Source organism: Panicum virgatum, chromosome 9K (assembly GCF_016808335.1).
Source record: "Panicum virgatum strain AP13 chromosome 9K, P.virgatum_v5, whole genome shotgun sequence".
NCBI classification, from domain to species: Eukaryota; Viridiplantae; Streptophyta; class Magnoliopsida; order Poales; family Poaceae; genus Panicum; species Panicum virgatum.
The window spans coordinates 64945788-64961596 of NC_053144.1; the positions used below are offsets into that span (position 1 = coordinate 64945788).

Consider the following 15809-nt stretch of genomic DNA (forward strand, 5'->3'; position numbering starts at 1 on the left):
TACTGAATTACTTATGTATAGTTGAAAGAAAAATAATACTTTCGTCCCCGGCTCTTGTCGATCGTCCATGCACACAATCTAACTTTTTTAACCAATAAATTTTTTAGGTGCTAATGCAAACTTCTCCATGTGAAATTTTCTAGATCTGTCATTCGGTCACGAAGTGACTAAATAGGCTATTGCCATGGCACTATATATGCACAGCCTCACCATGGGCCTGTGTGGTGTGATAACTATAGGGGGCTAACGGATCATGACTCTAATAATTCCTTCACAAACCAATTCATCAGTTCATAATCATGGTTAACTTAAAAATACCCCATTTGCAAAAAAAACTTAATATACAAACTATGAGTTTTGAATATTCCTTCACCACCTCATAGATATTTGTATTCTCTAGTCGAGAATGCGAAGGTGGGATGAAACTGTCTTTGATTTTGACGATTGCGAGTTTAGGGCGCAGGGTACAGACGTACAGTTCAGTCTTTTTGGGCAAAATCAATCGTTTTTAAAATAAACTAGCTAATAACTGACCAATGTTGCCACTTGCATCTCTTTTTTTTCTTTCTTTCTTTCTTTATTTTTGCGGGTACCCACTTGCATTTAGGTCCATGGGGCTCTTTTCCGAATAATATTTTAGTACCTGTGTCTTTTTTGAATAGCCATATGTGTTTCAAAATCTATAGACGCCAAAGGAATACCAGTTGTATTTCGCAAAAAAAAAAGAGAGAATACTAGTTGAAGAGACGTAGAGGGCACAGTGAAGAGTGAACCTCGGAGCTCTGGCTACAGAGCTCTCGGTAATTTGTGCGTGAGCATGATCTGCGGGCACAACATATATAGTTTCGAGTTTCACGCGGAAATCCTCTCCCAGTTGAACGTGAGCATTTCCAAGAGTTGGGCATCTCTACTTGGCATCTATTTTTTTTGGCAAATCAAGAAAAAAAACCTCCAACAGTTTGACATCTAACTTGGTCAGGAAGCTTCGCTTTGCTTCCCGGCGGCGCGAACGCATCGACCCCGCCTCCTCGTCCTCCACCGTCCCTCGCGCCCTTCCCTAGCTCCTACTTGTACAGAGAGGCTGGCGGCCGGGCCGGGCCGGGGGCACGTGATGATCTGTCGTTCTGGAGGCGGAGGGGCGACGTCGGATGCCGCCGTGCCGGTGGGGGAGACGGCAGATTCGTACTCCAATCCTGGCCGAGTTCCATAACGTGGTAGAGGTCCTGCCCGTGAGCCTCTCTTTTGTTCTGTTCTTGCTTTGTTCGTCCTGCTGAAATCACCTTGGAGCACAGCATCGCGTCCCAGGCGCCATTGATGGCGGCGGCACAGAGCAACAGCACGAACACGAAGCGACGGCGGCAGGGAGCAGGCCGCGACTTCACGTGAAACAGGTAAAAGACCGGCGACAATTTATTGTGGGCCTTTTTTTCTCATTTTGCCAAGTCTAAAATAGCAAATTATTAGAAATGGATTTTATTTTTATAACTCTTAAAAGAAGCTCTAACTACTCTGAACATCGACATGCCTCGAAGTTTCTGACACAACTTGCTTTTGTGTTTTCTCGCTCGCGGACTGTGTGGAAGAAGTTTTGGCGCAGCCGGCCCACTAGCTAGTTGGTGAATGCGACGATTGAACGTTGATCTTTGAAAATCCATCGGATAAAATACAAATCATGCCTCAATATATATATGCCCCTGCTACTCATATGCGACGAACTGTTCACCTGCTAGGTGGAACAACGGTCTTGGCAGAACTGTAAGTCCGCAGCTCGAAATAAACTTCCTTATAGTAGAAAAAAAAGTCTACGGTGCCATCCTTTCCTGATATACTCACCTTCAGCGGAAGTCTGTAGCATCACACTCTGTTTAGCTGGCTGTGGCTTGTGGCCGGTGCTAATTTGATGTGAGAGAAAAGTACTGCTGACTGGCTGGTGGCTGATAGTTGATGCTGATCTAGTTTGAGAGAAAAATACCGCTACTGGTTGCTAGTAGGAGAGTGAAAAATACTACTACTGGTTGTCTGAGAGAAAAATACTGCTACGCGTGCTCTTACCTACCATGCATCCCAAGGACGAAAAAGGAAGCGATCGTATGATCGATCTTACTGACTACCACTACACATTAGCTTTCATTCGACGACCCTCTCGCGAGTGAATGTTCAGACAAATCAATGTCGGGCGGCTTGATCGAGTCCAGTCGGTTTTCTCGCAGTAGGTGAATGTGTTTCCAGCATCTGCATCATACCGTTGTGACTGCAACCGACGCATACCAAGATATATGGAAAGTGAAAAGGCGGCTCTTTTCTCTCACGGTAAGAAGGAAAAAAAATCGCCGGTGAATCCAAATTAAAGTTTTGCAGATGGTAGAGAAACAGATAATCTTAACTCCTAGATAACCAATTCCGACCATCATTTTCTGCACTTTCAGCCAGCAATACTGAGATAATACCTGCATGCATTCAACATTGGTGATACTGACATATAATCTACACCTGCCTATATATATATATATATAGGTTCAATACATATGATCATATATATACCTGAAATTAATATTTGCACAAGGCACCGGCAATAAGCCATTTTAATCTGTATGTTAATCTCTCAAGCTGAAAGGAATTAATTAAATACGTACAGAAGAATGGAACCGATCAAACATTTGTTTTCGTTGAACAGAGAAACACAACACAGGTCAATAGAACAGCGACCTGCAGCAAAGCTTATGCACTGATTACCCTACCTGTCTTTGCAGCCTGCACCTTCGAAGAAGGCACTACCCCTCGGTTTTCATTCGGCTCTCTGAAAAACCATCATGTCTTTGTGTAGACACATGTGAAAGAACAAAGAATGGCGATGTGCTGACTCGATATTTGACATACAGTCACAGCTAGAGTTAGTCCCATGTACTAGCTTACTGGGTAGGGTACTGCTAACTATCTAGTAGAGCCGACATGGAATGGTAGACCTATTACCATTACACGATAGAACAGATAATCTTAACTCCTTGATAGCCAATTCCGACCATCATTTTCTGCACTTTCAGCCAGCAATACCAATAGATAGTACCTGATTGCACTCAACATTTTGGCATCGTACCAAGATTCTTACCTGTAGACGACCAGCGGCAGCAATTACCAGTTTACCACTTCACGCGACTTGTGATCGAGGCATCGAGCGACAAGCGCTACAGTGGCTGATGCTATAGCATTTTACGGTGTATAAACAGTGCGCCTGGACCCGGACTGCTACATGTTGTATCTCTAGGATCAACACAGTGCACAGATCGAGTAAGATTTGTCTTCTTTTATTTACATCAAGAACAAGAGACCCTAGATCTATTGCATAACCGGTAAAATAAGGAACGCAGTGAGGGAGTAGAGAGAGACCGTCACCACCAACACTTGAGCTCGATCCAGCGGCCATCTCGGGTTCGTTGATGGAGATCCGCTCAAGGGCGGCGACGAGTGAAGCAGAGAGGTCGACGCCGGGCCGACGGTGTCGAGGACGGTGGCGGTGACGGCGGGAAGGAGTCGGCTGCAGCGGAGGAAACGTCAGTGGAGCAGAGGCGGCAGTTTCCCGTTGCTCCTGCGCACCCTCAGATCGGGTTAGGGTTTTCGGTGGGTTTGGCGGCGCACTGGTAAACCTCGTACCGTGTGCCGCCGGCCTCCACCTTTCTTTATAGCGCAGCGCAACGGGGCCCACCAACCATTAAGGGTTGGACGCCCCCGATCAGGGCGCGGATTAAGGGCCTAATAGGCCGTTGGGCTTATTAGGAAGGAGATCAACCTAACATTCTCCCTCTTGATCTCACTTTGTACTTTAACTTTATACTTTAACCTGAAACTTTTCCTTTAGTTGTTCCATCACAGATTAATGAATAGAGCATGCTTTATCATCACGGTCCAACACCGATAGACTCAACAGCTACCACACACATCACTGTTTTGAAACAAATTCTTTATCTTTTGGGCCCTTTTGTTTTCCAAAAATCACAGGCTTTCCCTTAAACCCATGCTGGCTATGTGTTCCATGAACACATTGGGTGGTAAGCCTTTAGTGAGCGGATCCGCAAGCATTTTCTTTGTACTTATATGCTCTAGTGTAATAGAGTGATTCTGGATTTTCTCCTTCACAACATAAAACTTTATGTCAATGTGTTTGGCAGCACCACTTGACTTATTGTTGTGAGCATAAAACACTGCTGGTTCATTGTCGCAGTACATTCTGAGTGATCTTTGAATGCTGTCTACCACTCTTAAACCGGGTATAAATTTCTTTAACCATTCAACCTGCCCCGATGCCTCATAATATGCCACAAATTCAGCGTACATCGTCGACGACGCAGTGACGCTTTGTTTGGAGCTTTTCCACGATATAGCTCCCCCTGCGAGTGTGAACACATAACCGGATGTGGACTTTCGGTCATCGATGTCCCCCGCAAAATCCGCATCTGAGTACCCTTCTATCTCTAGGGAATCGGATTTTCTGTATGTTAGCATGAGGCCTTTTGTTCCTTGCACATAACGTAATGCTTTCTTTACCATAATCCAGTGTGCCTGTCCTGGATTACTTTGATATTTGCCAAGTATCCCGGTAACAAAAGCTAAGTCAGGACGTGTACAAACTTGAGCATACTGTAGGCTTCCGACAGCTGAAGCATATGGAACCGCTTTCATTTGATCGATCTCATACTGGTTCCTGGGACATTGAAATTTCTCAAATCTATCGCCCTTGACTATTGGAGCAGGTGAAGGCTTGCACATATGCATACTGCATTTCTTTAGAACTTTTTATAAGTATGCCTTTTGTGACAGTCCCAATACCCCCTTTGTTCTATCTCGATGAATTTCAATTCCCAAAACAAATGAAGCTTTACCAAGATCTTTCATATCAAAGTTTGAGGACAAGAATTTCTTTGTCTCCAGTAGCAGACCAACATCACTACTAGCAAGTAGAATGTCATCCACATACAGGATCAGGAAAATAAATTTTCCACTTCTGAACTTTGCATAAATGCAATTGTCCTCCTCATTTTCTTTAAACCCAAATTTTCTTATGGTTTCATCAAACTTTAAATACCACTGCCTAGAGGCTTGCTTTAATCCATAAATGGATTTTTTTAAGCGACACCCCATATGTTCTTTTTCTTTCATGAAAAAATCTTTTGGTTGTGCCATGTAAACATTTTCATACAAATCCCCGTTAAGAAATGCCGTCTTTACATCCATCTGATGTAACTCTAAGTCATAATGTGCCACCAATGCCATTATAATCCTGAAGGAATCTTTACACAAAACCGGAGAAAAAGTTTCGTTATAGTCTATCCCTTCTCTTTGCGTAAAGCCTTTTGCCACGAGTCGTGCTTTGAACCTTTCTACATTCCCTTTGGAGTCATGTTTTATCTTATAAACCCATTTACAGCCTACTGTTTTGGCTCCTTTAGGAATTTCCTCTAAGTCCCAAACACCATTGGAACTCATTGATTTCATTTCATCCTTCATAGCTTCCAGCCATTTAGATGAGTGAATACTTCTCATGGCTTCTTCATATGAAGTGGGATCACCCTCCATATGAACCTCTTCTGTATTATAAACTTCATAGTCGCTAGAAATAGCCGACCTTCTTTCTCTTTGTGACCTTCTAAGGGCCACTGCTTGTGGCACATTTTGTGCCTTAACTTCTGGCATATTTTCCATAGGGGGCTGTAGCACCTCCTCCTCATGTCCAACCGCGGGTTCAGGCGGTTCCTGGATGACAGGTTCCAAACCTTCGCTCACTGTTGGTATGGGTGGAGTTGCGACAGGTGTTGACACCGTAATAACTAGAATAGTTGGCGCAGCAACAACCGAAGAAGGTACTGACGTCACTATTTCAGGAATTTTTGGTGCAACATCAACAGGTAGTGAGAAAAATGGCTCTTGAATCATAGGAGTAGGCACATACACCCGCTTCTCCTCAAGGTCAATTTCTCTAGGTACCATGCTTCCCCTGATCATTTCACTTTCTAGAAAGACAGCATGTCTCGTTTCTACAAACTTTGTATGTCTGTCTGGGCAGCAGAAACGAAAACCTTTCGACTTTTCAGGATAGCCTATAAAATGGCAGCTTATAGTTTTTGAATCCAGTTTTCCAATATTTGGATTAAACACTTTAGGCTCAGCTGGGCTCCCCCAGACCCGTAGGTGAGTCAGTGAGGGTTCTCTTCCTGTCCATAGCTCATACGGCGTTTTGGGCACCGATTTGCTTGGCACTCTGTTGAGAATATGAATGGCGGTTTTCAACGCCTCCATCCACAGACTCAATGGCAATGAGGAATAACTCATCATACTGCGCACCATATCCACTAGTGTACGGTTGCGCCTTTCAGCTACTCCATTTTGCTGAGGCTCCCCCGGTGTAGAGTATTGGGCAACTATACCATTTTCCTGTAAAAAACCTCGCAAAAGGTCCAGGAACTTGTCCATAAGGGGTATGTCGACCGTAGTACTCCCCTCCACGGTCTGATCTTACTATTTTAATTCTTTTGTCAAACTGATTTTCAACATCAGCTTTGAATATTTTAAATTTATCCAATGCTTCAGATCTTTCTTTAATTGGATAAATGTAACCATAGCGGGAGTAATCATCTGTAAATGTTATGAACGAATCATAGCCATCCACACTTTTCACAGGAAACGGTCCACATATATCAGTGTGAATTATTTCTAACGTTCCTGCACTTCGTTTGGCACCCTTTTTAATTTGCTTTACAAATTTTCCTTTAATGCATTCGACGCATTGTTCAAGATCAGAGAACTCTAACTGTGGAAGAATTTCACTCTTCACTAATCTTTCAATTCTCCCCCTCGAAATATGGCCTAAACGATAGTGCCATAATTTTGATGAAGTATCTTGAGTTCTCTTTCTTTTCTTTGTTTCTTTCTCTGACAAAGATTCATTCACATTCACATTACATACAGAATGCACTTTATCACGCGTAGATAATAAATAAAGATCATTGTAAAGGATAGCATCACCAATACAATTATTATCAAACCATAGTTCACATTTGCCATTCGCAAAATGACAACCAAAACCATCTGTGTCTAAACGTGATACACTTATCAAGTTTCTTTGAAGCGAAGGAACAAATAAAACATCTTTTAATACAAGTATGAAACCATTAACTAGCTCGATGGAGACATCGCCAACAGCTTCAACATCTGCTTGTACTCCGTTCGCGACTTTAATGTGTCTTTCGCTTCTTTGCGTAGTCCTTGTCGAACGGAATCCCTGTAAAGAATTTGCAACATGCACAGTTGCACCAGAATCAATCCACCAAGTAGATTTAGAAAACTTTAAATACAGGGATTCATTAACAAATGAAATTACATTCTCACCATTCTTTGCCATTATCATCTTTAAATAAGCGGGACAATCTGCTTTACGATGCCCCTTGTCAAAGCAGTGAAAACACTCATCTTGTGCTGGAGTGCGCTGTTGCTGACGCTGTTGCTGATACTTCTGTGGCATAGGTGCTTTGTCTTTGGACTTTGGGGAAGAAGCAGCACGGAAAGGCCTTTTCTTGTTATTATGCACAAAATTGACAGACCCACCATTCTGTTTCTTGAGTCTATCTTCCTCTTGTGCACACATGGCAATTGCCTTTTCCATGTTCCACTTCTCTGGCTGTGAGTTATAGTTTACAACGAATGTTGCAAACTCTTTTGGCAGAGAAGCGAATACCAAGTGCACCATAAACTCTTCTTTAAGATCCAAGTCCATTAGTTTGAGCTTGGAGTTCAAAGCGCACATCCCCATGATATGATCTCTTATTGTACCGACATTGCCATAGTACCTCTTTGTGACCAGCTGCTCTATGATCTGTGTAGCATAAGTCTTTGAAGAACTAGTAAACTGATTCTTTATCTTTGCAAGGTACTCAGCAGCTGAATCACACTCTCCAATTGAACCCAAAATGTTAGGATCAATTGTGTTCTTTATAACTGCCACACATTTCTTGTTGGCGTTATTCCACTTTGTCTTTTCGAGATCATAAGCCATCTGTAAGGGAGCATAGTCCCTTTGCTTTTTCTGCCACTCAGCATCAGTGTAAGAATCTCCTCTCACTGGAGCCGGTGGCTCAGTGGGCTTTGGAGTGGTGATAATCTCATCCACTTCTCCACAGACGAAAGCAAGATCAACCTTCTTGATCCATTCGCCATAATTGTCTCCTTTTAGAGTCGGGATGTGACTGATGAATCCCATCAAGTTCATCCCCGCTGAAATTTTCAAAAAATAGTGAGAACATAATAACAATAATTGCATGTAAAATTCCAACGTTGGTCAAAATAGAACATACAACTGTTTATGTAATTAAATCTATATCACCGTTGGGCAGAAATAGAAATAAATGCACAAAAACTATGAAATTACAGTATTGTAATTAACAACGTTGGTCAGAAAATTAACAATACCATAATCCTCAAAAATAACCTTTTAATCATGTTCTTAAACTTTAATTGTCTCGTTAGTTCGAATTAAAGTATAAAAGCAACTATATTAACTTAGCAGCGGAAACATGTATGAATTTCTATTTCCAGAAGCAAAACTATAAACTTTTATCTCTAAACAATAAACACGTTGGTGCAAAATTGAATAGAGATCAAACTATAATCTAAAACCATTCAAAAAACTATTGAAATTGCTTCTGAAATAATAGAAAAACAATAAAAAGAAACACTGTTGAGGCGGCCCAGGAGCAAAAAACCGGCCCGCGGCCCGCTCGGCCACCTTTCCTTGGGCCCGAGGCCCAACAGCCGACGGCCGGGCCGCCGAATCGGCCCGCCACGGCGTCCCCCTACCCGCCCGCATGGGCCGCTTTCCAGCCCAGAAGGCGAGACGCTCTCACAGCCGTTGATCGCGATCGGACGGTCGTCCGCGGTTTTCGCCAGAACAAAACCGCGTCGCCGTCGCCGTGCCCCAAAACCCTAGCGTCATTCTCTCCTTCCCCCTTTTCTCTCCACGCAACGCAGCGGCAGCCACGGAGCGGAGGCGACGGCCATGGCGGCCGCGGAGGAGAGGACGAAGCGGCGCCATCGCGGCTTGCTCACCGGTGTGCGCGCTCGCCGGTGGGTGAGCGCGCCGCCGTCGAGCTCGCCATGAATGGTGCCTTGCTTTCGAGCCCGCGCGCGTGCGCCCCGGCGTCCCGGCGGCGAGCGGCGAAGCGTCCTGTCCCGCGCCCCGACGAAGCGGGCTGCGCGGATCTGTCCCGCACGAGGGCGGCCGGCTGTGGGGCGGTGCAGGTCAGAACCCACCGCTCTTTGCTCTAGGGTTAGGGTTTGCTGTTCGATTTGATTCGAAATCGATCTTTTTCTTTTGATTTGCTTTCGATTCGCACTCGAATCTTTCTCTCCCGACCTCGATCTACACGTGTGTAGGCGACTGATACCATTGTTGTATCTCTAGGATCAACACAGTGCACAGATCGAGTAAGATTTGTCTTCTTTTATTTACATCAAGAACAAAAGACCCTAGATCTATTGCATAACCGGTAAAATAAGGAACGCAGTGAGGGAGTAGAGAGAGACCGTCACCACCAACACTTGAGCTCGATCCAGCGGCCATCTCGGGTTCGTTGATGGAGATCCGCTCAAGGGCGGCGACGAGTGAAGCAGAGAGGTCGACGCCGGGCCGACGGTGTCGAGGACGGTGGCGGTGACGGCGGGAAGGAGTCGGCTGCAGCGGAGGAAACGTCAGTGGAGCAGAGGCGGCAGTTTCCTGTTGCTCCTGCGCACCCTCAGATCGGGTTAGGGTTTTCGGTGGGTTTGGCGGCGCACTGGTGAACCTCGTACCGTGTGCCGCCAGCCTCCACCTTTCTTTATAGCGCAGCGCAACGGGGGCCCACCAACCATTAAGGGTTGGACGCCCCCGATCAGAGCGCGGATTAAGGGCCTAATAGACCGTTGGACCTATTAGGAAGGAGATCAACCTAACACTACAGTCAGTAGCTACTGCACCGGATCCTGGTCCCCGAAGACCAAGCTGTGAACTGTTTTTTCTTTACTTGTTCGGTAGAAAAGGATGGACAAACGTGCACGGTTATTACAAGAATGCCCTGTCTGTCCAAACAAAACTTAAGCACGATGTGAAACTTAATCCAAGAAGCAGCAGGGAAAAAGGTACTTTATCAATACAGACGTCCGTATAAATTCAATCATTCAGATATATGAGATTGCCTCCAGCAAACACGAAACAACACCCAAGTCGGCATATCAACATAACCCCAAATTTATGCACAACATACAGAAGAACAAATGCCGTGTCAAACAACTACCAACATGTTGTGCCGTATTGTCAATCAGGTACAAAGAGCTGGTATTTCATCTCCGGGAGAATTTGGACACAAGGTACACCAGAAAGAAGCAGCCAAGGGCAAACAGGACCACATGAACAAGATGGTTTGAACCGTTCTGTATGATGCTCTTGTTCATTCGCCTCATGTTGTTCTTGACCCCAGCCTGGGCCTTTGTCAGAGTCATTTGCTGCAACAAGAAATAGTTTTAAATGAGGCACTATCATGGAGGCATATTCCACGTTTTCCAGCACAAAAAGACACACATTACATTGTTGATGAAAAAAAAAACTCGACCGGCGGGGGAAAGACCGCCCCCACGGCTTTCAATTAAGAAGAGGCCAGTTGACCCCGGCCGAGAAAACCCCCGAAAGCCGGCTTCCGGGCTTGGACTGGCGGCACCTTGGCCCTGGGCCGGTCCGTAACCTTCATGGGCCGGGCCGTAGCCACATGGGCCGGGTTCCGTCGCCCAAGAGCCGTGTCGCACAGCCAAGCTCAACGGAAGCACAACGAGGGGGTTTTTTTCCCACAGGCGGGGGTTGTTAGCCCAGTTGGTGCGAAGCAACCAGCGGCACTCCACACATTGTTGATGAACACTCGCATGCTCTCAACAAACATAAGGAATATGGCAGACAACAGATATGTAGTTTGTGGTTCTTTAGGAAATATTTTATAGAAAACAAATGATATGAAAAAAAAACCCAGAACAAAACAGAAAGTTACATTTATGAATGATGAACCCTGCTAAGCTAGAATGAGTGGTTACAGTCTAATTTACTTTGCTAAATAATCTTTATCATTCTTCGTTCCAACGTATCAAGTTACTAGAAATGAAGTAATGCTAAATCAACTGCTCAACACCTGCGGAACTGAAAAATAATCAAGGTCCAGAGCAAATCATTATCTTTTAGAAGTCTTTACATCTGAAGGAAGTGACAAAATAACAAGCACTTAAGGCTTGTGGTTCAAATGCATGACATTAGAACTTACAATTCCAGTTCCCTCTTTTGTTTTGAGAAGCAACTATTCTGTGGAATTTTAACATAATATGGCTGCACAAGGACAACCTGGACAAGATAGTCAATAATAAAAGTAGGCTCAAATCAGATCATTGAGGCTTTCAGACAGTCACACATGATATAAGGACATGCCAACCTTGGTCACTCAATTGACTAGAGCGAGACGACTGGCCAAATGCATTTGAGAAAACATAACAATAAGAATGGATGGTTATTATATCCCATCCTTACTACTAAATCATTATTATAGAATTGTGATGTCCTTGATTTGTTTATTTATCTCAGCTAACCACCCTGTTATATCTCTGCTTTTATTTATCGTGCTACCTCTCTAACTGTCCACCTATAAATGGGGGTGATAACGGATCATGGCCCTAGTGATCACTTCACAATTCAACTTGGCCCTTAAATTTTTTAGCTCAAAATTGTATAAGATTAGAGCCCGGCCCTTAGATTATCTAGGCCAAATTTAAGGCCCTTTACCGCCCCTACCTATAGATGGTTCTCACTAAGCCACAGGCTTGAGCAGCAGCAGCTCACCTTCCACAACACCTAGCTCACCTGTACCTGAGCTGAGTAGGTACCCCAAGCGGTGACCAGAAGAAGAAGAACCCATGGAGGTGGAACTGGAAGAGGATGAAACTGATAACGTACTAGCAGAAGAGGACCAAGCTGATGAGGTGTAAGCTGAAGATGGCCATCAGGAGGAAGATCAGGCAGGACAAGGGATGCACCTGGAGATGAGGATGATCCACCTACGCCCACCACCTGAGAGATGGACTGTGAGGCATCATCATGCTCCTGGACTCTGCTATTTCGCCAGGGCGCTTCGCATGCTGTTCCACCGCCTTCACATGATAGTAGAGATCGAGTACATCGGAGCTCAGAGGAATCACCCAAGATACCGAGAGGAGCGGATAGTGTCAGTACACATCCGCGCACCAGACTTTGACCATGGAGGAACAGTGGAATTGGCTGTGCACCGCGCCTTAGCACCCGGAGTTACCTTCACCGCTAGGATCAGTGATGCAGCTAGCCAGGCTCTTTCAGTGTTATGCCACTACGGAGGAGCTGAGTTGGATGACACCCATGGAGGCACTTCCCTCGACGCTCTCCAGGCAACATGAGGAGCGTGATAGTTGGAGTGCAGAACCTCTTAGACACCATGATGGTTGGCTCAGGGTGGCGGGTTGGACTCACCGCCACCCTTAACACTCAGATGGAGCGCAATGCAAAGGAGCTACAGCTAGTTCGTCATCAGCTAGCGAATACTAGAAGGGAGAATGAAGCACTCGGAACTGCACTTCAGGGAGGAGATCCAGCCGCCCAGGCACAAGACGCTACAGATGACTGGATTGCCATGATTCCAAAAAATGGAAACCGGTCTGACCTGCAACTAAAACACTATTGCAAACAACTGGGAAAAAACCCAAACCCAACCAAACACCACCTGTGGCAACTACAACTAGGTGATTGGAACCTTCAAACAAATATATGTGCTAACAACTAACTACAAATGTAGAATTACGATAAAAAAGCCATTGAGTTTTCTTCATGATTCGCCCCCACACTATTACTAAAATTAGTTACTTACCAGCTGAGATATGAAATCATTTTGATACTTGGCCTCTGATTGGATCTCCTGAGCAACCTGCGGTACAAAATCAATGGCTTATCTTAGAACTAAATCAATGTCTAGCTAAAAGTAGAGGGGGAAAAACTACAGGTATATAATACATGCTAAAATGGTCACATAACATTGGTTTCATTTAATGAATAAAATTGGACAAACTTCTGAAACAGAGTTCATTAAATAACTCATAGGAAAATTCAACTAGTATAACTTACTCCTCTTAGCTTGCGGACTTGTCCACGAAGTCCGAGGATATGATCATCCAAATCAGCATTGATAGCGTCGATCTGGAGCGAAATCTCGCTGGAGCTTGATGATGCAGCAGGCCTGACTGTCAGCCCTTCCCTGCAGAACCGGACATTCAGATAGGAACAAAAATATATGACAGGGAAATCTTGGGCTCCAAAAAACGGACTCAAATAGAAGAAACTCCAATATTATTGAGAAGTACAAGAGGTAAACTAGGGGAACAAAAATTAGAACAGAGAGCCATCGCTGATAATTACTGTGTGGGTAAACTTTGAAACCAACGGGAACCAATGGGTAACAGAACCACAAATATTTGTGCCGAAACAGCACAGAATCGATGTTTAAGTACAAATATTTGTGACCGAGTAATTAAAGATCAATTTCTATTTCCAGCAGATGCTTAGGGACTTGGGGTAAAATATTACTACTGTAATGCGAAGCTTTTTAGATGGCCAACAGGATGACAATCGACTGAAAGTCTGAAGCCAACCCAACCTTTATACCTAAGCTAAAACAGACGTCAGAAATCGTGCATACAAGAAGCGCCAAAGAATGATTAAGCCACATCAAGCACCGCGATGAACCAAATCGGAAAGGCCACTGGACGTTGGGGATCAGCACACGGCACAAACTAATCAACCAGTAACAGTAAGGAGGGGGGAAACAGACACAAAAGGGCGAACCTCGAGCCGTAGGAGCTGTTCGCCATGGCGGACGCAGCAGAGGCGATCTCCGAGGGACCGAAGCTTCGAGATCGGCGGTACGAGCGCAAATTCGCTTGCCCCGCCGGCCCGCCCCGACGAACCGACCCAAGCAATCCCGGTGGTGGCTTCAGAGCAAGAATTATAATTTCGGTCGCTGCGGGCGGTAAGCCGAGTCCGGGCACATGCAGCTGGACGGGTGGACCCCGCATCATCAATGCATTTTAGAAACTTTGCTGAACCAGAAAAAAGCTCACATCAGCGCTAGTCGCTCGCTCGAGCCGGCGAGTAGCAACCAGGGTTTTATTTCCCAACCAGAACCGGTTACCGCCGCCCTCCGGTACCGGTTTACCGGACCGGTTAGGCCGGTAACCGGTGGAAACCGGTTGAATTCAAATCCAAATTTAAATAAATTCAAATTTTTCCGTGCAACCGGTTTGACCGGTTTACCGGCCGGTTTGACCGGTTTACCGGCCGGTTTTACCGGTTTACCGGTCGGTTTGACCGGTTTGAAATTCAAACGCTCCCGTGCAACCGGTTTACCGGCCGGTTTTACCGGTTTACCGGCCGGTTTGACCGGTTTGATCGGTGGGCCTTCATGGGCCGGCCCATTTTTTTTCTTTTTCTTTTTTGATTTAACTTTAAATTCCCACAAACTATACTAAATGAATGAATTTTTGAGAAAATTTGACACCATTAGATTCATCACACCTTGAAGTATTTTTAGAAATGTTTTGGGAATTTTTCATTTTTTGAATTCAAATTTAAAATTTGAATTTTGGCCAGTTGGGTACCGGCCGGAACCGGAACCGGACCGGACCGGTTTGACCGGTTACCGGTCAAACCGGACCGGTTCCCACCGGTTAGGTTAACCTTGGTAGCAACACGCCCGCTTCTTTCTCTCTCATCCTTTTTCTTTCTTCCACGTCGGATTTAGCCGGCTCACATGCACCCATAATACTTGCTCTCAGGAGGGAAGAGGAAGCCGGGCTCTGGTGGGGCCGTTATAATTGGGGAAGCGGAGGGCGACGTGGCAGATCGGACGGCGGAGGAGTCACCGGTGACGGTGGCAGGCCAAAACGCGTAGATACGTAGCGAAGCAATAGAACGTGCAGTGGGGCTAGCGCCTATCGCATCGCGAAGGTTCCTGCGCGGCTGCGCAAATGAACGTTTTCTTCGACTCGTTTACATGTGATGATCTGTTCTTTTTTTTTTACGGTGAATTTGATCTGTTCTGAGGAACAGCTCGCGGAGACAGTTTAAAGGTTTCGCGCAAACTGATCGTGGCGTGAGCGAGTGAACACACGGGAGAGTTTATCAGATTTAACACTAACAATCGGGATGTTCAGACAATAGCTTTTGAGTGCGTTGGTTAAATAAGAAGTGCAATCAGTTGAATCTTGGGTGTGCAATGAGTCCATTTACCGTGTCAATCCACGATTACTGCACGGAGAAAAATGGATTCAATTCATCGCGCAAAGCAAACACGGCAGGATCAGGATGCACATTGTCATATAGATCAAGATATGTTTCGAACTCTCATTTGGTCCAACCGGAGCAAATGTCGAGGCCTGTCCAACTAAACTGCAACAACTATCAACTTGTCGAACACACCCATACCACAAGTTCACAAAATGCAACACAAAAGACTTGTTGGGCCCGTATCAAAGTGATCTATATCAATCGAACCGCGTATAAATCGATCAATTAAGTTCCTTCTCTAATCCCCAATCTGAACCGATCAGCCGGCTGCATTCCACTACGTCAATCTGCTTGTGATTGTCTTAGCATTTCACCTCAGCACAGACACTTCCATAGCGACTGCTCGTCTGCTCGAAGCAAATCATAGATGGCAATTCATAACTCGGAGCAGACA

The 15809-nt window shown here is 45.1% G+C and overlaps 1 protein-coding gene across 2 annotated transcripts; it reads right to left on the reverse strand.

Moving 5' to 3' along the window:
• Positions 1 to 10145: 10145 nt before the first annotated feature.
• LOC120647049 (bet1-like protein At1g29060) lies at positions 10146 to 14095 on the reverse strand. Of its 2 annotated transcripts, XM_039923656.1 has the most exons (5): positions 13916 to 14095; positions 13199 to 13328; positions 12945 to 13001; positions 11322 to 11398; positions 10146 to 10521 (listed from the first exon to the last, which is right to left on the reverse strand). In XM_039923656.1, exons 1-5 carry the CDS (start codon positions 13939 to 13941, stop codon positions 10515 to 10517), a joined length of 297 nt encoding a protein of 98 aa, XP_039779590.1. In that variant the 5' UTR covers positions 13942 to 14095; the 3' UTR covers positions 10146 to 10514. The 2 variants fall into 2 exon arrangements, with proteins under 2 accessions (XP_039779590.1, XP_039779589.1); XM_039923655.1 differs by lacking the exon at positions 11322 to 11398.
• Between the last annotated feature and the right edge of the window lie 1714 nt (positions 14096 to 15809).

Bases quoted from the DNA above. Each gene is read 5' to 3' on its own strand.
- LOC120647049 (XM_039923655.1), bottom strand. From the start codon at position 13,941: ATGGCGAACAGCTCCTACGGCTCGAG. The intron at 13,002-13,198 runs GTAAGTTATACT...TTTGTACCGCAG, and splicing joins AAGTCCGCAAGCTAAGAGGA to GTTGCTCAGGAGATCCAATC. The intron at 10,522-12,944 runs GTAAGTAACTAA...TTCTTGTTGCAG, and splicing joins ATGATTTCATATCTCAGCTG to CAAATGACTCTGACAAAGGC.